Source organism: Astyanax mexicanus, chromosome 23, assembly GCF_023375975.1.
Source record: "Astyanax mexicanus isolate ESR-SI-001 chromosome 23, AstMex3_surface, whole genome shotgun sequence".
NCBI lineage: Eukaryota > Metazoa > Chordata > Actinopteri > Characiformes > Acestrorhamphidae > Astyanax > Astyanax mexicanus.
In genome coordinates this window covers 13,544,784-13,568,572 of record NC_064430.1, presented here as the reverse complement: position 1 = coordinate 13,568,572, position 23,789 = coordinate 13,544,784, and the positions used below count along the sequence as shown (strand labels likewise).

At 38.0% G+C, this 23,789-nt stretch overlaps 1 protein-coding gene across 1 annotated transcript in view; it reads left to right on the top strand.

Moving 5' to 3' along the window:
- igdcc4 (immunoglobulin superfamily, DCC subclass, member 4) overlaps positions 1 to 17,160 on the top strand; it is a 110,401-nt gene extending 93,241 nt beyond the window's left edge. Inside the window, exons 16-20 of the mRNA XM_015604711.3 lie at positions 285 to 419; positions 1,963 to 2,065; positions 5,253 to 5,472; positions 6,872 to 7,000; positions 8,596 to 17,160. Of these exons, the coding sequence (XP_015460197.3) occupies positions 285 to 419; positions 1,963 to 2,065; positions 5,253 to 5,472; positions 6,872 to 7,000; positions 8,596 to 9,123 (1,115 nt within the window). The 3' untranslated portion in view covers positions 9,124 to 17,160. The remainder of the gene's footprint in view (positions 1 to 284; positions 420 to 1,962; positions 2,066 to 5,252; positions 5,473 to 6,871; positions 7,001 to 8,595) is intronic.
- Positions 17,161 to 23,789: the final 6,629 nt, after the last annotated feature.

The following is a 23,789-nucleotide window of genomic DNA, read 5'->3' as shown; positions in this document are numbered from 1 at the left end:
CCTCGGCCAAAATGAGTTTGACACCCCTGCTTTAGTTTATAGAATGAAACAACAATGTTTATTTTACTGAAACATATATCTATAAATAGTAAAATTAGAGAAACTGATTCAGAAACTGAAGTGGTCTCTCAGTTTTTTTCCAGAGCTGTATGTTGATGTGAACATATTGTTATTATAAAGTGTACAGTAATAAAAGCTAAGCTGCTTTTATCTGAGATACTGTATATTGAGTAAATTATTTGTTTTCTTTCTTTCTCTCTCTTTTTGCCTCTCCCTGTCCACAGGATCCATCACAAGCACTGAGGTTCTGGGTTTGATGAGTGGAACTTGCTACTACTTTAAGATGGGGGCGTGCACCGAGGTGGGCGTAGGGCCTTTCTCCACCGTAAAGGATGTGCACACGCCCCAAAAACCATACGGTGAGCATGTGGAATGCGTCAGTGCTGTTTGCTTCTCTAAGCAGTGCGAAATGATCCAGGGATTTGGTTAAATCACTTGAATAACTGGAATAAGGCACGACACACGTACAGTAGGTACAAACACACACGGGCACACACTTCATTCAGATCGCTGGAATGGAGTCTTTGAGTGGATGTTAGGCTGGTGTGTTGGGGCTGCCGGCGCCGTTCCTGCGGGGCTAATAAGCAAAGCGGTAAATTCTGTTCGGCTCCAGCAGCTTGGGAAATTGCAGCCTTCTCTACTATTCCTGCTGCTGCAGAAAGCTGCTATTGCAGTGCACTAACAGCACGGCTCCTAACATCAGTAGCAGCAGTGAAGCTCAGCTCTTGTGCTTATTAAGTTTACAGCTGTTACAGAGAGAGAGAGAGTGAGTGAACGAGTGAGCGTATATATGAGAATATATATTGTATATGTGAGAGTAGGCAATACTGTATTTAAGAATCCCCTGCTGCTCCCATTACTAATGCTCAACAGCTATGATGCTCTTAACTGTGGAAAATGGTGCAAGGAGTTCTGTACACACACACAATCACACAAACCACATCCTATAATCAGACCAACATTTTCACTGATATACAGCTCTGGAAAAAAAAGAGACTTAATAGTAATAATAAGAAGAAGGAGTTTCTTTGATTTTACCAAATTAAAAACCTCTGGAATATAATCAAGAAGAAGATTAATGATTACAAGCCATCAAACCAAGCTGAACGTCTTGAGTTTTGGCACCAGGAGTGGAATAAAGTTATTCAAAAGCAGTGTGTAAGACTGGTGGAGGAGAACATGCCAAGATGCATGAAACCAGCTTCCCGTAACTCTCCTATTGGTTGTTCACATTGTTCACGTCACTATTTGAGTGAACTGAATCTCAAGATTTATGATTATATTAAAAACAGTTGATTTTATCTGAACACCAGGACGAGAAAAAACTTAAACCTTCAATCCTGACCACCTTACACTGAACACTGAAAGATTGAGATGACGCAACCGCAACTCATCCTTAGCAAGACTTTTGTGAGTTTATTCCATCCTATATTTGAAATAAAAATAATGTAATTTAATGCATTTAATAGAAGAAAATGAGAAATGGCTGAAATAACAAAAAACTATGCAAAGCTTTCAGACTTCAGAAATCAATATTTAGTGGAATAATCCTGGTTTTAAATCACAGTTTTCATGCATCTTGGCATCATGTTCTCCTCCACCAGTCTTACACACTGCTTTTGGATAACTTTATGCCACTCCTGGTGCAGAAATTCAAGCAGTTCAGCTTGGTTTGTTAGCTTCTGATCATCCATTTTCCTCTTATGTTCTAGACATTTTCAATTCACTAAAATCAAAGAAACTCTTCATTTTTAAGTGGTCTCTTATTTTTTTATAGAGCTGCATTTGAGACTGTAGGTTTGGCATGTTTTGTATTATCACTATTTTAATGGCTTTAAGGTTCAAATTTAAAAGTGTCTTGTCTTCAAATGGCTTGAGCTTTTTCCTCTTTCATTCTTACAGAGTTGGACATTCCCGCAGTCACTGGGATCATCGTTGGAGTGTGTCTTGGGCTTCTCTGCATCTTGCTCTGCATGTGTGTCAGTTTTCGCAACGGAAAAAGCCGGTAAACAACGGTTCATTCATTTTTAAAACAGGCTTACATTGCATGACTTAAACATCATAACAGATTGTAAAAACGGAGAGCATCTCACATCTCAGAATCAGTTCTTCACAGCATGTTGTCTTTTTGTCGGAGAAGTGCACAGACTGGATAATTAGAAAATGACAGGGCATCTCACACCTACGCTCTCATGCACTCACCTAATGAGTGGGGCTGTGGTATAGCTGTGAATATTTACAACAAAAAGAACAAATCTAAAGAGAATCTGCTCAGTTCTATTATCACCTGACAAAAACAAAGATGGAGCTGGATATGTTATACCTCACAGGTCTTGTTTGCACAAACAGGATGTCAAAAAATGTTTGTGTCTCTTTCATGGAACATTAGTAATTTGATTACTCTTCTCTCTAAATGGCTGGTTCACAGCAAGGCACCACAACAGCTTAAAAAGAGTCATATATACCATACCACTTCATAGCATAGCATAGCTTCCAACCAGAAAAATTGTCAAGTCAAGTACTTCTATTATTCATACTTCATATGTACAGAACATACGGAGAATGGATATTTCATTTCTCTCCCTCCCAAAGTTACAGGAAGTACAGAAAGATACAAATATAAATAATAAAAGAAAAAGAGGCATCTGTGTTTACTATGTTAAAACAAGCTATGTGGGGCAAACCGCTAGCTGATAGCTCCCTGGGTTACCGGAACACTCAGTGTAGTGCTCTCGGGTGGCATTAGCCGCTAACCACGGCTAGTGCTAGTGGTTAGCTGCTAATGATAATGCTGCTGCTGCACCCAGCCTTAATGGAAATATGGAAATCTAAGCTTACTGTAAATAAATAGAAGCGCATTGCTCACCCAAATAAACAGTCGGGAGAGAATAACAATCTGTGTAGAATATCATCCAGCACTCTTTTGACTTAATAAAATATAAACTTAAGAAAATATTTGTTTTTAAGAATTACAGTTTTGTTTTTTTAACTTAATCCAGTGCACATTATTTTTGAAAATAGACCAGAAAATAGAGGTTTATTGACAGTACGCCTTATAATCCGGTGTGCCTTATAGTGCGAAAAATACAGTAATATATATATTTTTTTAGTTTTCTGACAAAATTCTCAGTTGGAAAAAGAGTTGACAGGTCTTTATAAAAGGTTCTCTAACTAATGTTAAATATTAGAATGCGAACAAAATGAATTCTATACTGTATAGTTGCAGATATAAATGTCCTAGTTTGACTGTGTGCTGGATAACTCCACGACACAGAGCTTATTAATGTTTCCAGGCTTTTTCATAGTGCTGCTGCTGTTTCTGCTTCTGCAGTATTTACATATTAACCATTTTTAGGTGATGTGCATCTAAAAGACAAAAATAATTCATAATCTCATCTCTTACACAGCAGCATTCAACTGTTCTTGACTTGTGCTGACAGCCTTACCCAGACTATCTGGACTTTCTAGCCGGTCTGAGCACCAGTAGTGACAGTTCCAATGATAATGAACATTATATAAAATGATAATAATAAGATAAGAAGGGGTTTGGCAGGAGAGTTTTGTTTAAAGATATTACCCTAATCTGCAATGACAAGAATGTAGAGCTATTTTCAGTGGCAGATGTCCTAGCATAGTAATGGCAATCAGTCATAGTGTGTGCGTGTGTGTGTGTTTGCCTGCCTGTGTGTATTAGTCATGCAGTGTGTGTGTTTGTGTGTGTGTGTCTCTATCAGTGCAGAGCAGCAGGGAGACAGGCAGATGTTGGGGTGTGTTTCAGTCCATGGCTGGTTGCCTTTGCCTCTATTTGCACTCCTGCATGCCTACTGAACAGAAATGAAGGCCTAACAAAAGGCAGACTCACTCTGCTGAGCTTTGGCACTGAAAGCCCAGTAAATGCGAATCAGCATCTTCCGGGAATTTCAGGTTATTGTGCGAAACCACCGGCTTATTATTTTTATTTAAATATGAAAAGAACACCACATTTACATATCCAACACATCCAATCTGACCTTTTAAATTTCAATAATTTAGCATAACTTTGCACTGATGTCAGTGAGAATGGCTTTGATGGCTCAGGGTTGATGTTTAAACACATCCGATGTGGCCTTGTTAAAATGGATAGACTTGTTAACCTCTTAGTTGCCGGTTAATAGCATCCTATATGGTTAACAAGTAAAGAAATACATGGTTAAATAGAAAACTAAACCTATTAATGTTAGTGTGATGGCAGTCAGGAGGTGCAGTCAGAGAAGTTTAAAGTGAGATTCAAATTGTGTTTGCACCAGGATTAGTGGAACCGAAGATGGATATGGGTGAATGGAAGGAGCTAAATTATGGCTAAAATCTCTAAGTATCAATAGTAGAGGAGGGCGATATGGCCCTAAAACAATATCTCAATATTTCATTTCATTTTTGCCATAATTATACTATTGGTGATATGACAAAACACTGAATTAATACAATTATTTTAAGAATACACTACTGCAACCATATAAAAATTAAATGTTATTATTTCATACACTATGATATGGCACACCCCTAATCAATAGTAACTGTCCTCCTAGCTTCTTTACAACTAGACACACCTACAGACCTTGTCACGGTTTGTGCATAGTACAAAATCACTATGCTTTGGTTTCAGCTGGGAACAAACTTTTTGGGTTCCAGACTCAAAAAAAAAAAATGTGGGAATTCAGAAAGTTTATAACTTCTTTCATTTCAAATTAAAATATATTTGTTTATGTTACCAGCTGCTGTTTAATTGTGTTATTTTATTTAGATTAATGTTTTAGATATGTTATTATTATTTAAAGAGTCTCTCTCTCTCTCTCTCTCTCTCTCTCTCTGTCCCTCTCTCTCTCTCTCCCTCTGTCCCTCTCTCTCTCTCTTTTTTTCTCTCTCTCCGTTTCTGTTTCTCTGTTTCTTTCTGTTTGTCTCTGTTTTTCTGTTTCTTTCTCTTTCTGTCTCCGTTTGTCTCACTGTTTTTGTTTCTTTTTCTGTGTCCGCCTCTGTTTCTGTTTTTTTTTGTTCTGTTTTTCTCTCTGACTGTTTCTCCGCCTCTGTCTTTCTCTATCTTTTTGTTTCTCTGTCTGATTCTCTCCCTTTTTCTCTCTGTTTCTTTCTGTTTCTCTCTCTGTCTGTTTCTCTCTCTCTCTCTCTCTCTTTCTCTCTCTCTCTCTTTAATCTGTTAGGGAGGCATCTGGAGTTTTGGAGCAGAGTGCGCTGAGCTCCCAGTATCGCAGGGGCGGTCACCCAGTGTCCACTGCCGTGTCTGACTGCACTGACTGCCATGAGCTGGAGACCCTGATGCCCCCCTTAATCAGAGACCCCGCTCTTCCCCTGACCGAACCCAACGAGCATCAAACCCTCATGGGTAGTGGAGGTGCTGCTGATGATCCAGCAGAACCCAAGGTGAGAACTCTTCAGAAAGAGAATTACTAATTTATATATATATAGGCCTGATTTTTTATTTTTATCCTGGTATACAAAGCTTACCTGAAAGATCAGTTGCTGTCCACTTCAGTTTCAGTATGCTGCTAAGTGCTCTACGTATCTCTGGTGAAGCCTGACCAGAACATTGCTTGCTCAGAACTGCATTACGCTGAATATCTAGAGTCATATTTGGTTAAAATCATATTGTATTATATTATAAAATATTACTTACCTCAGTCCGCATACTTCTTTTATTTTCAGCTGGCAGTTTTCAGCTTTTATCGCTTAGCTTGTCCAGAAATGCATGTGTAAAGCGTGTCCTTCTTCTTTTTTTTTTTTTTTTTTTTTGTACCTGGGTGTGGACTCTGTCGTGTATGTTTTTTGTGTGTTTTTGTTTTTTTTGTTGTTGTTATTTGTGTGCTGTTGGACAAATGAATTTCCCCATTGGGGATTAATAAAGTATCTATCTATCTATCTATCTATCTATCTATCTATCTATCTATCTATCTATCTATCTATCTATCTATCTATCTATCTATCTATCTATCTATCTATCTATCTATCTATCTATCTATCTATCTATCTATCTATCTATCTATCTATCTATCTATCTATCTATCTATCTATCTATCTATCTATCTATCTATCTATCTATCTATCTATCTATCTATCTATCTATCTATCTATCTATCTATCTATCTATCTATCTATCTATCTATCTATCTATCTATCTATCTATCTATCTATCTATCTATCTATCTATCTATCTATCTATCTATCTATCTATCTATCTATCTATCTATCTATCTATCTATCTATCTATCTATCTATCTATCTATCTATCTATCTATCTATCTATCTATCTATCTATCTATCTATCTATCTATCTATCTATCTATCTATCTATCTATCTATCTATCTATCTATCTATCTATCTATCTATCTATCTATCTATCTATCTATCTATCTATCTATCTATCTATCTATCTATCTATCTATCTATCTATCTATCTATCTATCTATCTATCTATCTATCTATCTATCTATCTATCTATCTATCTATCTATCTATCTATCTATCTATCTATCTATCTATCTATCTATCTATCTATCTATCTATCTATCTATCTATCTATCTATCTATCTATCTATCTATCTATCTATCTATCTATCTATCTATCTATCTATCTATCTGATGAGTCTCAAAGAGCAAATTCCATGTTCTGACTGTAGAGGGAGCCCAGAAGCAGGGATTTTCAGTACCTCCTGTCATAGAGCTGGATTGTTTACCATTTATAATATACCATATATATTTTTTTTAAATAATAACTAGTCTGCAGTGTACATGTAGTGTACTGTTATCTATTTCCTGCCCCAAGGTGACATGGAACGGTTCAGTCCGCCGGGACTGGACCAACCGGATCACGCGATACAGAGACACGATCACAGAGGACTCTCCTTCTCTCATCAACGGATCTCGGGACGTCTCAGCCAATGAGAACAGCAAGGTGAGAATAAGTTTGCATGTATACTTTTTATACTTGCAACTTCTAACTATGCTTTTCATTTTTCAGGTTTGTATTTTTAATTTTGTGGTGAGATCAAGCTGTGCACACATCTGTTTCTATATGTGTATATAAAAAAAGTGTGTGTGTGTGTGTGAGTGTGTGTATATTTGTAAGACATTTTGGAGGAAGGGGGCCTGGGGGGAGAATGAGTATGTGCCACTTGTGAGTGAGAAACATGGAGAGAAAGTAATTAACATTAAACATCCAGTGAAAAGAGCATGTGGATAATTAGTATGTGGCAGGTGATGCAGTTGGAGTGAAGAGCTCGCAGCTCATATCCCACTTACCAATTACCCCACACTCACACAGCCGTGCACACGGGGGCCGGCAGGAAGCACAGAAATCAAATTAATCCCTGATTTAGCTTTTCATCACACCTTCTATTGGCTCTGATTTATTCTCCCATTGACATTTATGTACATCTTCGGAGAATGAAGCCATGATGAGCCAATGTTATCTTACAAGAGGGTTCAGGACGAAGACACTGAAATCTCATAGCCTGATTATTAGCGTGATGAATGACACATTCCCATCTTTGCAGGTTGTGTGTTCTATATATACAGATATATATGCATATATGCTCCTGGCACTCAATGAAAAATATATTTTCGGTTAATTTAAACATGGTGGTTGGGGGTTGAAAAAAATCTTACAGTGGAAAAATAATAACAATCTGTTGATTTTTTTTATTAAAGGCCTCTTGTAGTGGACATTGGGTCTTACTTGGTCTCAGAATGTAGTGTTTATGTAATGGTAGTGTATATCATGTGGACTTTTGTAAACATTTCTTATTATTTCATGAATATAAAAAACAAGAATAAATCAGATCTGATCACAAAAATGTTTTCTGCAGAGAAGAGCCCCTACTGCTGTTATCCATGATTTAAAGTCTCATTCCATCATTTTTTTAATTCATTTTAAAATGTCTAGATGTGGTCTAGATCTAGTATAAATGAATGCCATGTAAACCGTTTTTTGTAAAAAAAAAAAAAAAAAAAAAAACTGCTGGGGTGTTTCTGTTTAGCCCTGCTTTATTTCACTGGATTAGTGATCTCTAAAGCAAGACAGAATTTTGGCTCTTGCTCATGAATATTCACACATGCAAACACATCACCTCTGATTGGGTAACAGCACTGCAGCAGAGAAAGCTACCTGCCTTCCCCCTACTGTCAATTTTACAGCTCTAAAACTCAAAGGACAAAATGTTTTCAGAGATACAGCCTTAATTGTAAAGATATAGCACTAAATGCTTCGCAGAAATGCAGATTTCATTTTTCAGCAGGACTTGGCACACTGCCCGAACTGCCAAAAGTACCTCTTGGTCTTATATAATATTCTAATTTTCTGACACTGATTTTTGGGTGATTATCAACAATAAACTAAATAAATGCTTAAAATTGTTTTTAATGATATACTATTTTTTTATTTTTTTATTTTTGAGATGCACCTGTGACACACCTGCCTGATTCCAATCTTTTTAAAAGTACAACTTTAATCATGTATGTGTGTGTATATATATTTATATATATTTACAGAACGGTCATGAGGAGCGACTGCATTCGCTGGGCTCTTATCGGGTGGAGGCAGAAGTCATCGTGCACTCAGAGCTGTCTGAAGCAGTGGATGGAGTTCAGAGTGACACTGATCTCTCCTTCGGGTCTCCTGTCTCTCAAGCCCCCTCTAATGGAGAGGAGGGTCCACCTCAGTCACCCACAACACACCCCGCCCCTTCTCTCTCCGCTCCAGAGACGCAGCCCTCATCCCCACCCATTTCCAACCACACCCAGGAGGTACTGTCGAATCACAACGGACCACTGGAGAACAGTGGGCCGGTCCAGACGACTGTGGGAGGGGCCAAACTCGAAGGCACAAGCCTTACCAATGGTTTCCATTCTCCCGAGAGCTTGCGGCCCAGCCGGGAAAGCTTAGAGAACGGAGACCACAGACTCTGCCCCAAGAAGAAGGCTCTGTCCCAGCCTGGACTGCCCTCGTCCCCTCCTGCCTTCGCCACCCCTGGCCTTGTCCAGTCTACCTCAGGTGCACACGGCTACCTGTGCTCCTAAGCTCAAACGAAGGAAACAAACCACGTTCCCAGTATTCCACTAACGAAGATGGAACACTAGGGCGGACCCGCGTGAAGGCTGGTGCCTCAGCAGTGCCCCCCACCCCATCATGGAGAATGCTTCGTTCTTCTCTGTGGGCCAAGTGTCTATCTCTGGTCTATTACAACTTTGTTCCATTGTTTTTTATGTGTGTACATACAGAATATTTTTTTAGCTCTAGCAACCATGGATATGCATTTTCCTGCATACCACTGGCACTTTTTTGGGGAAGGGAGGGGGTGTGCATGTATTGTATGTATTGATTTGATATACATAGTTACATGCACACATGATTTTATACATATACACTATATATATATATAAATATATAAATATTGTAAAGTTGGAGTTTTCTTACTCTGAGGTGAAAGCAGAGGATCCTGAGGTCAGGATCAGTCCGTGTGTAAAGAGTAAGAGCGGAATACACTGTTGAGTTGAAGGAAAACTCCTCCATTTTTACAGTCTATTCTTTTTTATCTGCCACATCTGTAGAACACGCTCAATTACTAACAATAAATGATAAAAAAATAGTGTAAGAATTCTATTATAATTTAAAAATAGAGGCTAATGGGCAAATTATTTATCTGACTTCTGATTTAGGCACTTCCTTTAAACTGATTTATACCGTTCTTCTGCATCCAGTCAATGCAGTTTATTTGGCGTACCCTGCATAAGATGACTATGTTGTTGTGAGAAGAACAAGATAATACCTCACAACTATTATGAAGGTGAAGGCATTCGCATAGCTTCCTCCTGGGGTAACAATTTACGATCAAGTTACAAGTTACATACTGCAATTTAAATGACGTCACATAACTTTTCTCATGGCTTGTCAGTGTGTATGACAACTTACAGCTTACTTCATTCTGAAGTTTTAAAGGGTGTTTCAGCCCTGATTGAGGCACAATACAGGACTGCCTGTAAGAACAGACATAAGTGAAGGGAATAATTGTATGATCCAAAGACATGAACAGTCTGAAATTTTAAGGGTAGGTTAATTTTAAGAATGAGAGATAGAATATCAGAACACCGTCCCTGTCAAGCACGGAGGTGGTAACATTGTTTTGGGTATGTTTTTCTGTTAAGGACTGCTTCACTGCATAAATGGCAGAATTAATGTGGTCATGTACCTCAAAATCCTGAGTGACAACCTGCTTCCCTCCGCCAGGACATTAAAAATGGTTCATGGCTGTGTCTTCCAGCATGACAATGACCCCAGACGTGCAAAGAAAATTTATAGAGGTAGCTGAAGCTCAGAGTTGCCAAGCAACAGTTTCAAAACAGCTGTTCTTGCCAAAAAGGGTTTTGCCACCAAGTATTAAGTATTGTTTTCAAGAGGGATCAAATATGTATTTCTCTATGCAAAATGCAAATAAATTAATATAACTGTCACAGTTAAAATTAAAATACCCTTAAAACTATAGACTGTTAATGTTTTTGTCAGTGGGCAAATTTACAAAATATGCAAGGGATCAAATAATTATTTCCTTCACTGTACATATTTATGTCTTAAATGCACAGTCAATAAAACAAAATAAAATACAGTTTTTAACAATTTAGAGTTTGGAGAGGTTAAAAAAAATAAAAAGGGGCAGTTTTCAAGCAATCCAGTAAACATTTGCAATAAATCTGCACTGCAATTGAGAAGCTGTGCCTATCAGGGACCTATATGAGTAGGCCAACTGGGAACTGGATACTTTGTCCATGGGCTTTATGTTGGCCCCACATATAGACATCAGTGATGGGAGCGAGATTTAAGGTTTAAGAATGAGCCAATCAGGGTTAGACACTGTACATTGAGCCTAGATAGGACCCATGAGTGATCAAGTTGGTCTATAATGATGGGGCCCAGTAACACCACCCATGTTAACCCCACGTGAGCATGTTGGTCGTGTAAAGATCGAACATATGGTCACGCAAAAATGGGGCCCTTTAAGAAGCATCCAGCACACATGAATTACTTGCCCATTGTCATTGGTTGTACTCTACAGATGTGGCTGATATATACAGTACATATAGCTATTAGACTGAAATTCTGGAGTATTCCTTTAATTTATCAAACTGATCAGAGATCAGTGCCTGAAAAGCAGCTGTAGACTTTCACTGAGAGAGCCCTCAAACCCTGCCACACTCTACAGCCTCCTGCTGTCTCAGGGTCAACACACACACTCACATACAGACACACACACAAACATGCTCCTGGACAGATAGATACTCTAGATACTCTAGAAACGGTTTCTTCCTCTACTGTTATTCACTGTTAGATCATTTGCTGCATACAGTATTTTTCGCACTATAAGTTGCACTATTAATAAACATCTATTTTCTGGTCTATTTTTATAAATAAGGCGCACTGGATTATAAGGCACTGTTTATGCGACTCTAGTAAGGAACAGGGGTGTTACCGTTGTTTAGCGGTTAGAGGCTAACCGCTAGCGGGTAATGGCAATGCTGCTCCAGCAGTACTTACTGGTGTTAGCAGCAGGTTACAGGCCGATAATACTCACCTCTGAACTGCTAAAGAGCTAACGCTTAGTTAGCGGCTAATGCTAATATTGCTGGAGAACTAAACTGAAATTCCTGTATAATGCTGTACTTTAGTGGAGTGGCTTTACTGCTCCTTACAACCTGACTGGTAAAATTCATACATAAGGCGCACTGACAATTTTTGGGAAAATTAAAGGATTTTAAGTGTGTTCTGTAGTGTGAAAAATACGGTAGTTCTTTTATTATTTTGTGACTGATGCATGCGCGCGCACACACACAAACACACATCACTACAAATAAAACACATTCCCTGACAGGAGCTCTCAGGAGTTTTACGTTCCAGGCACATTTCTAACCTCTGTGTATTTATAATACATTATTATATAAAATAAGAATAAAAACGTGACAAATTGAAAGGATGGAAATGGAAAGAAAATGGAAGGAAAAAAGTGAATGAAAACGAAGGAAAGGCATACTGTACATGTACTTTGAAACTTTTTGAAGTATGATTTGATCTGTTGGAGGATGTTTCTCTCCCAGGCACTACCTCATTTGTTTAAAGGCTCTTTATTTTCTGATGATTTAATTGTCATAAATCATTTCTCATTCAGAGGGCAACTTCTTTTTCAAACTGGGTTTATAAAGGAGTCTGTGTCATGGTCTTTAGTACTAGCAGAAGACCAGAAGTCCTATTCTGTCTTCTGTACATTCTTGTGAAGGTTATTGGGCACAGGAAGTGACCTGATATGTTTTAGTGTATCTCTTACCATGGAGTACGCTACCTATACGCTGCCCGTGCGCTCGACTCTGCTCTGGAAAAACGAAGGGTCTATTCTGATTGATCCCTTTTGCAATATCCTCATTGTTGAGCAGAGTTTAGATTGCAGTGGGAAAACTGTCACAGTCTTAACTCAGGCCTTTCTGTGGATGTGTCCGTAAGCGTAGCGTTCAACGAACCGCAGGTACGTCTTTTATTTTCTAGATCGTTTCTAGATCCTAAACTCGCTCATTGTGTTTCTAGATCCTTCTCTCACTCGTCTTTTCTCAGGGAACTCTGAGCAGGGAAGCTGTGCAGGGAATCTGAGAAGAAAGCAAATACGTCTGTCAAACTTTCAAACAATAAATGGCCTTTAGTTTCTTCAGCCATATTTCATAGTTTCTTCCTTTAGCTGACTCATCTGCCAATGTTTCACTTCAATTCTTCACAACATAAACAGCATTCATTTTGCCAATAAAAACAGGATTTTGGTGTTTTTTCCTTTTTATGCATTTTATACAGTTATTTAAACAGCTTTATTTTGATAAAGAAAGTAATTATTCTTGCAGAAATACTGACACATTTGCCATACTTCTGACTCTGAATGAGTTTTATGCCCATTTTATGCTGATATAAGAGCAGTTTGGACAGGTTTGTTTTCTGTTATTGATGTAAAGGTTCCTTACCAGTGTAAAAAATGTATCGTAATGGAAACAAGTGGGGTTTTTCTATGGTAGGGGTTCTTAACTTAACTTTAACCCAGAGGGTCCTGATATGGTCTCTGGAGGATCTTAAGAGTGATGCTGTACTTTGTATGTGACCGGAATTCTTAAAGCTTGTTTAAGTGCAGTTCAAAAATTCAAATAATGATAAACAACTATACTATAAACTATAACCACCATCTTTACTTAACTAAGCTTTTTTTTACTAAACTAGTTTCACTTTAATATGAATATATTTGGCCAAGATTAATGTTCAGTGATGGTGAACTCATGCATCTTGCAGCAGCACTGAACAGCACAAAACATTTAGGGACCGTAAAAAAAATACCACACAAAGTGTGTAATAAATACATCTGTTAAATTTTCTTCAAATGCGACCTTGTGATGTTAAACCAACATTTTTTCATTTTTGCACATCACTGGGTCATTTTTTTTTTTTTTTGATAAAGTTAGTAAAAAGTTTTATTTATTCAGTACTGTATTTTTTTAACTATAAGGTGCACCGGATTAAGACATCATGTTTCCCTTCTAATGGGAAAGCTATGGGAAAGTGCCTAAGTAAACAAAACTGTAATTCAAACAAGCAAGTCAAACAAGTGCTGGATGTTAATCTACACAGATTTCTTTCCTTAAAAACGTTTATTTGGGTGAGTTAAGCACTTTTGTTTATTTACAGTAAGCTCCAGTATATTTTCCAAGGGTGAGCGCTAGCCGCAGTTAGCAGCGCTAGTCAGCCCCGGTTTGCAGTGCTTAGCCTACCCCGGTTAGCAGCACTAGCCTACCTTGGTTAGCAGTGCTAGCCAGCCACAGTTAGCAGTGTTTAGCCTACCCCGGTTAGCAGCGCTACTCAGCTCTGGTTAGCAGTGCTTAGACTACCCCGGTTAGCAGCGCTAGCCAGCCCCGGTTAATAGCGCTAGCCAGCCCCGGTTAGCAGCGCTAGCTAGCCCCTGTTCGCAGTGCTTAGCCTGTCCCGGTTAATAGTGCTACCCAGCCCCGGTTAGCAGCGCTACCCAGCCACGGTTAGCAGCTTTAGCCAGCTCTGCTTAGCAGTGCTTGGCCAGCCCCAGTTAGCAGTGCTAGCCAGCCCCAGGGAAACAGCGCTAGCCAGCCCCAGTTAGCAGCACTAGCCAGCTCCAGTTAGCAGCACTACTCGGCTCCGGTTAGCAATGCTAGCCAGCCATGGTTAGCAGCGCATAATTTTTTATGCATACGATGATTTTAGAGAAAATTATAGAATTTTAGTTGCGCCTTATAGTCATGCTCATTTTCTACAGTCCCTAAAGTGCAGATTTCAAATATAATCAAATATATGTCCAAATATAATCATATAAAACTTGAATAACATTAACCCTAAAGAAGGGTTAGAAAGTATGAAAGTTTAAGAACCCCTACTTTATGGTTTCACTTAAAGAATCATTTGAGTGTTAACTGTTTCTTTATATGGTTTTAAAATGGGTTAATCCTCTGGGCTCAGCTCTCTCATTGGCTAGAGCCAGTTAGTGCCATTATCCCTCATCCAAATCTGTCAGATTTTGAGATTTCTGGGGTTAGTTAGACTAGGTGTAGGTCCTATCAAATAAGAGACCCGGGCAGAGTCAGGTTTTAACACAAGCTCAAACTCAAGCAGCTGATTGTCTTGTCACATTGCCCCTGGTCCTTAAAAACACACCTTCTCAGAAGGGTTAGCTCGGTGCTACAGCTAGGTGAGGTGCTTTTCAGGATGATCTCTAAAGCATTCCAGTTTCTCTCTGTTCATCAGGGGCCTCTCAGGTTTCTCATATACTTATACAAAATGAAGCAAACTAAATGTCTGCATTATCGGTGTCTCAATATCCTCACAGTCACTTAATTACCACATGGAGGTGTTTCAGTGGTGTCCAATCAAAGACTTGACCTTGTTCTGTTAACACCAATGTATTTCAATGTACATTCATTGTGGGCCTAACATGTGATGCTTAGTTAGGTCTACAATGCATTACATGCACTACATGTGTAATCTGTAATGTTTGTTTTTTTACAGTACAGTACAGTACAGTACATTTTTCAGTAAATTAAGGATACACATTAAATTAGGATACACAAGTTTAACTGTCAGCTTATTTCCAGGCTAAGAGTGTTTTAACACCAGCACTATTTGGTATGGTTAAAACTGACTCTGGTTCATTTGTACCCTTAGCGGGTTCAGATTAAAACAACCGGACTCTGAGTTGTCCAGCAGGCTAAGCGCTGCCACTATGATCAGGAGATCACCGGTTCAAATCCTGTTCATGACCCTTGCCATCAGCTGCCAGAGCCCTGAGAGTGTACAATTGGCTTTGCTCTCTCTCTGGGTGGGCATGCTGGCTACTCGGCAATGCTACGAAAAGAGGCAGTGGCTGACTTCACATGTGTCTGAGGAGGCATGTGCTAGTCTTCACTATCTTGGTGTTGGGGCATCACTAGAAATAGGGGGAGTCCTTATGAGTGGGTTGGTGTAATTGAGCGTGTAAATTGGGGGCAGTCTGGTTTGGTTTGGTTTGGTTTTACACAGGCACAAATCTAAACGCAACCAAACGCACCCTAACAAACCATGTGAGTACATTGTCTCTTCTGATTGGTCAGAGTTGTGTGGCATGGAAGCAAGAAAATACAAGTAAATACAGCAAGGAGCTTCTGTGTTCCAGACCAGCATGTATATTTTTCCAGTGTGAAGCTGCTTTATCACTGAACAGTGAAACATTTTAATTTTTTTTTTTTTTTAGTGCACCTGAACAGCCATTTAGCTCAAATGTATTTGATAGTCGGTTTGGATCAAGGTTGGATCACGTTTTCACCGCAGATGAACTTCTCCAGATTTAGTTTGGTACCGGATTGAGACCTCCTTTTTTTCGCTGGTTTCCTTATGGTTGTTTCAAACCTGCTCAAATGAACCATGTTGAGGGTGCAAACAACAGACAAACAGACCAATAGTGCTGGTGTAAAAATTACCCTTAAATGTCCTTTTCCACCCCAAAATTTTGGGCAGTATCGGGTAAAGTAGCCCAAATCAGATTTTCTCACCAAATCCAATGTTTATTTTGGGCTGTTCTTTTTATAATGTGACCCATGTCTGACATTTGTCTGAGCAGCATACCAAAAATGTAATTTTTTTGTTGTTAGTCCTCCAAACTGAGCTTTAAAATCTTCTGAGAAACCATCTTGCTATATTATCTTAACCTGTATTCTCATGATTTCTGTCTCTTTCTGTTCCGTCTTCTGCAGCAGATCCAGATATTTAATGAAACTGCTGTGTGATATGTTTTTTTTTTTTTTTGCCTTTTTTGTGTCATTATCTCTAGAAAAAAAGCAAACAATGTTTGTATTTCGTCTTGGTCAGTAGTTGCCTTTCTGTATATGGATATGCACAGTTGATGGAAAATCTTTCAGTACGGTATCTTCTCTTTTTATACAAGCTTATACAGTAAATAGAATACCTCATGTGTTACTTACTTGTTAATTTAAGTGTAATTGTCCTCACAACAATGCACATGTTCAGTTCCTGTTTATATGAAGGATTTGTACAGTTTTAGCAGCTTGAATATAGTTTTCAATAAACTTGGAAACCCCTTTTTGCAAGGTACAATATGATACACAGATGTTTGGTGGTAACAAGTGATTTGTTTTGGATTATCTTGAATGAATAGTTTGGGAAAAAAAATATTTTTACACAATTGCTTTCATCTGGAAGTCAAAAAATATTTATCAAAAAACTCAAAATCAGGTCTGTTGTTTCTAAGGCAGAAATGGGGATTATAGTAAAAAAAACATTATTTAAACAATATTAATATAAAACCTTCTCTTAAAGGTAAGGACTCTAGAGCTCTGAGTGGTCAAGCAGGCTAAGCACTGCCACTATGGTCAGGAGATCGCCAGTTCAAATCCTGTTCATGTAGCTTGCCATCAGCTGCAGGAGCCCTGAGAGAGCACAACTGGTGATATTGATCAACACAAGGCGTCTATGAGCTGGTGTATAGGAACCGAGTCTCTGCACTTTCCTCCGAGTTCGCTGTGATGTTTATTTCAATCCAGTGTTGCATTCATTTTTTTACCAAGATCTGGCAGCATTGATTATGGTAGAGTCTGACCGCTGCCCAAATCCTTCTCCAGGACATCCCAAAGATTCTCAATGAGGTTAAGATCTGGACTCTTTGGTGAACAATCCATGTGTGAAAATGATGATCTCATGCTCCCTGAACCACTCTTTCACAATTCCAGCCCCATGAATCCTGGCATTATCATCTTGGAATATGCTCGTGTTCATCAGGGAAGAAAAAATCCATTGATGGATTAACCTGGTCTATATTCAGTATATTCAGGTAGTCAACTGACCTCATTCTTTCAGCACATACTGTTGCTGAACCTAGACCTGCAGACCAACTGCAGCATCAACCCCACATCATTTACTTACTTAAATCCAGGTGGAGATTTTTTTGGATATTGAGGATAGAGATTTTGTATGAGTCTGGTGACAAGTTATGGACACTTGCTGTTTGAACAGCACTGTGAGAGAGTTCCAGTTTCACACTGTATTTAGGTCTGTTTTGGTCGTTACAATTGCATCTAAAGAATGCCCGTTTTAAATTGCTTACAACAGTTTTAGTTAATCAGTAGCTGAGTAACAGCCCATTATTGAGTTAAAGTGGTTGTGTTAAAGCAGGGACACCAGTAAAGTGTGCTGGGCAGTGGGCCTCCAGGACAAGGGTTTAAAAAAACTGCTTTAGAATTAACCCAGTTGAAGCGCTTGTTACCACAAAAAGTCAGCAATGAATCAGATTTTACAGATTTTGGTAACACACAAGTCACAAATAACAGTAATTATGACAGTAATAGACATTGATAAGTACATAGATAAGTAATAACAAATTATGAATTGTCAATAGTTAAGACATTGAGACATTAGTTAAAATTTGTTATCAATACTGAACCAAAATATTTTAGTTGATTTAACCCAATTCAATTGCTTGTTACCACAAAAAGTGTATATATATATAATTTTGGAGTTTCTTTTAGTTTTTTTCCAGTGTACATACAGAATTTACAGTACATATTGTACCTTTTAAGGTGTGTTTTCATGTTTGTTAGTGGAAGAGGCCCATTAAAGTCCACTTTTTAACATGTGACTTTCACACAAGTTCCTAAACGGGACATTAAATTGAGTTGCAACACAACATAAAGCTCGTTATTGCTTCATTGGTGATACATACTACTAAGATGGGGCCTCCTTGCTTAAGAACACGTTTGAAGACACATACACAGGTAAAGACACACTACCAGTCAAATGTTTCTAGAACACCCCTAGTCTTTAGTAGTCTAGTAGTAATATCTTTTTTTTTTATATATACATTTATTTTTCTCTCAATTTAGCTAGGCCAGTAGTCCCACCCATTCAGCTGATAGCCAGCTACTATTCAGCTGTATATCCCCCATCACAGGTAAAGCCACAACACCAGGAGAGTGAAGACTAGCACATGCTTCCTCCGATACATGTGAAGTCAATTTACCGCCTCATTTCAAACTGCTGCTGATGTAGCCCAAACATTGCCCAGTAGCATCACAGTGTACTCGGAGGAAAGTGCAGCGACTCGGTTCAGATACATCAGCTCACGGATGCCTTGTGCTGATCCACATCACTCTTTAGAATGATGAGTTGAAAGAGTGCCATCTATCCACCTAGAGCAAGGCCAAGTGTGCTTTCTCAGGGCTCTGGCAGCTGATGGCAAACTACACAAACAGAATTCGAACCAGCAGCAATTTAGATCACTGAACCACTAGGTGCCCCGCCCAAGACTTATACTTTTATTAGTTACAGAGTTTTCTGTTTTTCTGTGTCTTTTTCTATTTATTATGATAAAATATTTTTTTTGCATCAATTTTCGAAGCTTTACTGCAAACCATTTACATTTACTTTATTTTGCTACCATTTCAGGTTATTCACAGGGCCTGAAAAGCTTAAATGAGAAAAATAAATGAAAGATATTAAGAGTGTTCTAAAACTTTTACTGGTATATTTTCATTATTTCATGTACATGTTTTTATTTTATCAGATGCCCTGCATTTGCATTAAAACTGTAGAGAGACTGTTCTGTTCAAACACAACTGTGAAATATGGCTTTTGATCCTGTAAAAATGGGAAAACCTCAGTGGTTCTTGGTAAAATATGACTAAAAGAAATAGAAATGAGAAGTAATGAATGCACAGACTCATCATTTGCTTGTTTGTTTGTTCAACTATTTGTTTGTTTTATTGACGAAAAGAAAAGTACAGTGATCCAAAACCGCTGGTGCTCCCTTGTGGTGATCTGCCAATCAATGCCTGGTGCCATCACAGATTGTGCTTTATTGTTGTTTTTCTTTTTTACCTGCATGGTCAGTGTGTTAGCTGGCCGACCTGTGTAAGTGTGTATGTGTGTGTGTGTTATCTGTGCAAAACTTGCAACACTGGTGCTCCTGGTGCCTTGTTTAAGGCACACCACCTCAGATATGTACAATTATACAATTACAACTATAACACAGTGTGATTCTACCTTTCGTCAGTCTGTAATTTGCTGACAGTTTTTTTTTACTATGATATGCTGTGGTGCTGTGCGTTAAAGGATAAACGAAAAACACAATGAAAGCTATATACAATTACAATACAACGCCTGCTAATAATATCTACCAGCCCTGATTCTCCACCACTGTAGCCTACAGCGTGCTCTGTGTGGCCAATTGGCCAGTATAGTCCGGTTCTGTCACAAGACAAAACACCCAAACCTGACGTTACCTGAAGTAACGTTGCTGAACGGGAAGTAAGTGAATATCACTCATTGCAATAATGTAGTGGGGAATATGGTGTCAAGTTCAGTTTAGATGGACTTAAGGCTTTTAAGGTTTGAGAAGATCTTTGTACAAGAATTTGGATCTCTTTTTGTTTTTCGTGTTTTTCTTTCTTTCCCTCCATGTGTTACAATATGTCTCTCGTGAAATCAACTCAGCAGTAGCTCACGATCACACAGTCACGCCCCTCAGTCGACTGCGTGAACGTGAAGAATGTAAATAAACACCTTAATAAAAAATTGAAGGTGAAACTTCAGAACTGGTTTAGACTGTTTCTTTCTTTATACTGTGGATTTGCACAGAGATCTGTCTGTAATCGCAATAGGCCTGTGGTTCTCACACTCTCAAATTATATGCCATGCAATTAGTTAAAAGCGTATATATATATATATATATATATATATATATATATATATATATATATATATATATATATATATATATATATATAGAGCTGATTTAGTAGAGGTTTATAATGGACAGCATTATTGTTAATACGAAGACTGCAAGACACGACCGATTAATCAGTTCATCTACATTTATAAGAACTGCACACTTGCCCTGCAGTAATTGCTGAATATTATAAAGTGCAGCAAAGCCATTAAGTCCTCAGAGAGAACAGCACATTAATCAGATTCAAATTAGACCCACGCAGACTGTCATCATGTCACAGCAGCACAATTTACCTGTCCAGTTCAGAAAGGCAGAGGTCATTCATACAGTGCTGTTAACAATAGCTCACATTTACTGTTAGACTTCTGAGAATTGCTGGTGCAGATGAAGTAAGCTGCTTCTTTTTGACTGTGACTGATTTCTGTGTATATAATAGAGGGGTCTAAATATGAAATAGGCAATAGCTCAGTTTAGGTGACATCACATACAGTGCAGTGCTGTGGTTTTAAAGAGGCACTAAACCCTAAATCATATTTTTTTCATTAATAGTTGAATGTGTTGCATGTTCTCTGCACTGGCAGTGTTAAACTCTGACTAAAGTGAGTGTTGATGGTTAGTGTTGTAAATAAATAACTCTTTTTCAGTTTTTAAAGTATATTAAATTATAACACACAAAGCTGGCTTTTTAAGCTAACTAGCAGTATTGTGGTAAACCACTCTTTTATAATTGTTTTTTAATTTAATAACAAGTAAAATGTAGCTGTTTTTTTATTTCTCATTCCACCTTAAATGTACTTTGGCTACTTAAATAGCAAGCTAGCTATTTAGCTTAGATTTTTTGTCAGGACCCATTTTAAAGCACATTAAATTATAACACATAAAGCTGGCTTTTATGTTAACTAACTTGCAGTAACGTTCTTAGGGTAAAACACATTATTTTTGTAATTGTTCTTAATTTATTAACAAATAAAATGTAATGTAAAATTTGGCTGGCTATCTAGTTTAGGTGTTATTTGCTTTAGCTAGGTTACCTACTTAGTTAACTAACCTAGCTAACTAACTAACTAGCTAGTTAACCTAACTAACTGCTAGTAGATAGATTGAGAATATATATATATATACTGTATATAGTTATATATTCTAATAATATCACTTCACATTATTTTGTTTTTATGAAATATGGCCACCACTAGAATATAACATCTAGTTACAAAACCACAACACTATTTAGGATGGAATGAAATTTTCAGTTCCACCTTAAACTGTGCAGACTGCTTGATGACAGGTGGAGCAGAATTGCACCATTTTAGATTGAAAATCAAATCTGAGGAGCTAGTTTTAGCGTCTTGCATTCGGTTAGGAAACTGCGTACATGAAGTGACTGTGTGGTGCTTTTTAAGGATGGAAACAATCAAACAAGATATATTTTTTTATTCAGTTTATCTAGTTAAAATAATCCAGCTTTAAAAGTTTTGACAAAGAAGCGCGCAGTGTGGCCGTGTTGGTAGTTGAGAATCAACACTGATTTTAAACTGGTTTTTAGTAGATCAACACTGAAATGCAATTAAATTTCTAACACTGTTGACTGTGTTGAATTAACTCTAGCCCAGTGAGAATTATATGAACACTTAAAAAGAGTAACATTTACAGATTTTATATAACTGGTGGCACATTTTTCATAGGCGCAATTCACATTCTCATTTAATTTCATGAAATGTGTGTATTAACCCTCTATTGTCACAGGTGTAGAGGGATAAGAGAGTGGACATAAATGGAGGTAAATAGATTTATTAAATAAATAATGGTCAAAAGACACAGAAAGCAAACAGTAGGGTCAACACCATTTTTTTCTCTGTTAAATTTACAACAAAAAATGGCTCCGGGTTGTCCAGTGGGTTAAGTGCTGCCACTATGATCAGGGGATTGCCGGTTCGAATCCTGGGCATGTAGCTTGCCATCGGCTGCCAGAGCCCTCTGAGTATCAGAGGAGGCATGTGCTAGTCTTTACCCTCCTGGTGTGTTGGGGCATCACTAGTGATAGGGGGAGTCCTAATGAGTGGGTTGGGTAATTGGCCTTGTAAATTGGGGAGAAAATGGGAAAAAAAGAAAAAAGAAAAAGAAAAGTTTACAACAAAAATAAAGAATATAGTAAGAATATAAACAGATAAATATACTTCTTTATATATTCCTATTCACATATACATAATTTTATTTATGACCTACTTGTACAGCTCACTGTATTGGATGTAGATGTGCCGTGTTACATAATATTAAAGATAAATAAGTAAATAAGTAAATAAATAAATAAATAAATAAATAAGCTAATAGTATGGTATGGCATGGAAAGGTGTAAAAACAAAAATCCAGGACAGCACAATGCCATTAAGGGTTAATATTAATATCGACATAAAATAATTAACCACATGAACACCAAGCCATGCTTTCATGGTTATTTTATTTATTTTAATTTTTAGGTCTGTATATAAACATGTATGAGGAGAGTGATGTGAGGCAGCACGTGGTTCCTGCCTGTGCCTCGCCCTCACTTGGCTTAGCATCGCCATTGTCCTCGTGCGCACCCGTTACAGTGTGTGTGTGTGTGTGTGTTCATCGTTTCCTAAAATGGCTGCTGACCCAGTGAATCTCTCTCCTCCCCGGTCCTGAGGGAGGAGAGCTCAGACTGCAGTACCGCGTGTGTGTGTGTGCGTGCGTGTGTGTGTGAAGCGCTGACTGTGAACTTCACCGTGTCTGAGTCGCTATTCTCCCCCTGCATCCACTAGGTGGCGCGGTTTCACCAGCCTGGGAAACGATAGCTCCCTATACTGCCCCCCCAGCTGATCACACCACTGTTCCTGTTACTATTAATCTGCTATTATAAATCTGTGCTCATCCTCTGCTCATCTATCTATCTCAGGGTTTATCTTCACAGTATTTTCTCCATGTCATGTGGAGCCTGAGGAGATAAAAACACAAATAGTCCTTTTCTCAGTCAGACAGCAGCAGATTAAGAGATGAGAGAGGATCAGAACATCCTCTAATTAGCTAATTCTTTCAATCATACAGCTCTGGAAAAATAAAATGAGACCACTTCAGTTTCTGAATTAGTGAATTAGTTATAGGTATATATTTGAGTAAAATGAACATTGTTGTTTTATTCTAAAAACTACAGTCAACATTTCTCCCAAATTCCAAATAGAAATATTGTCATTTAGAGCTTTTATTTGCAGAAAATGAGAAATGGCTGAAATAAAAAAAAATGCAGAGCTTTCAGACCTCAAATAATGCAAAGAAAACAAGTTCATATTCATAAAGTTTTAAGAGTTCAGAAATCAATATTTGGTGGAATAATCCTGGTTTTAATCACAGTTTTCATGCATCTTGGCATGTTCTCTTCCACCAGTCTTACACACTGCTTTTGGATAACTTTTTGTCACT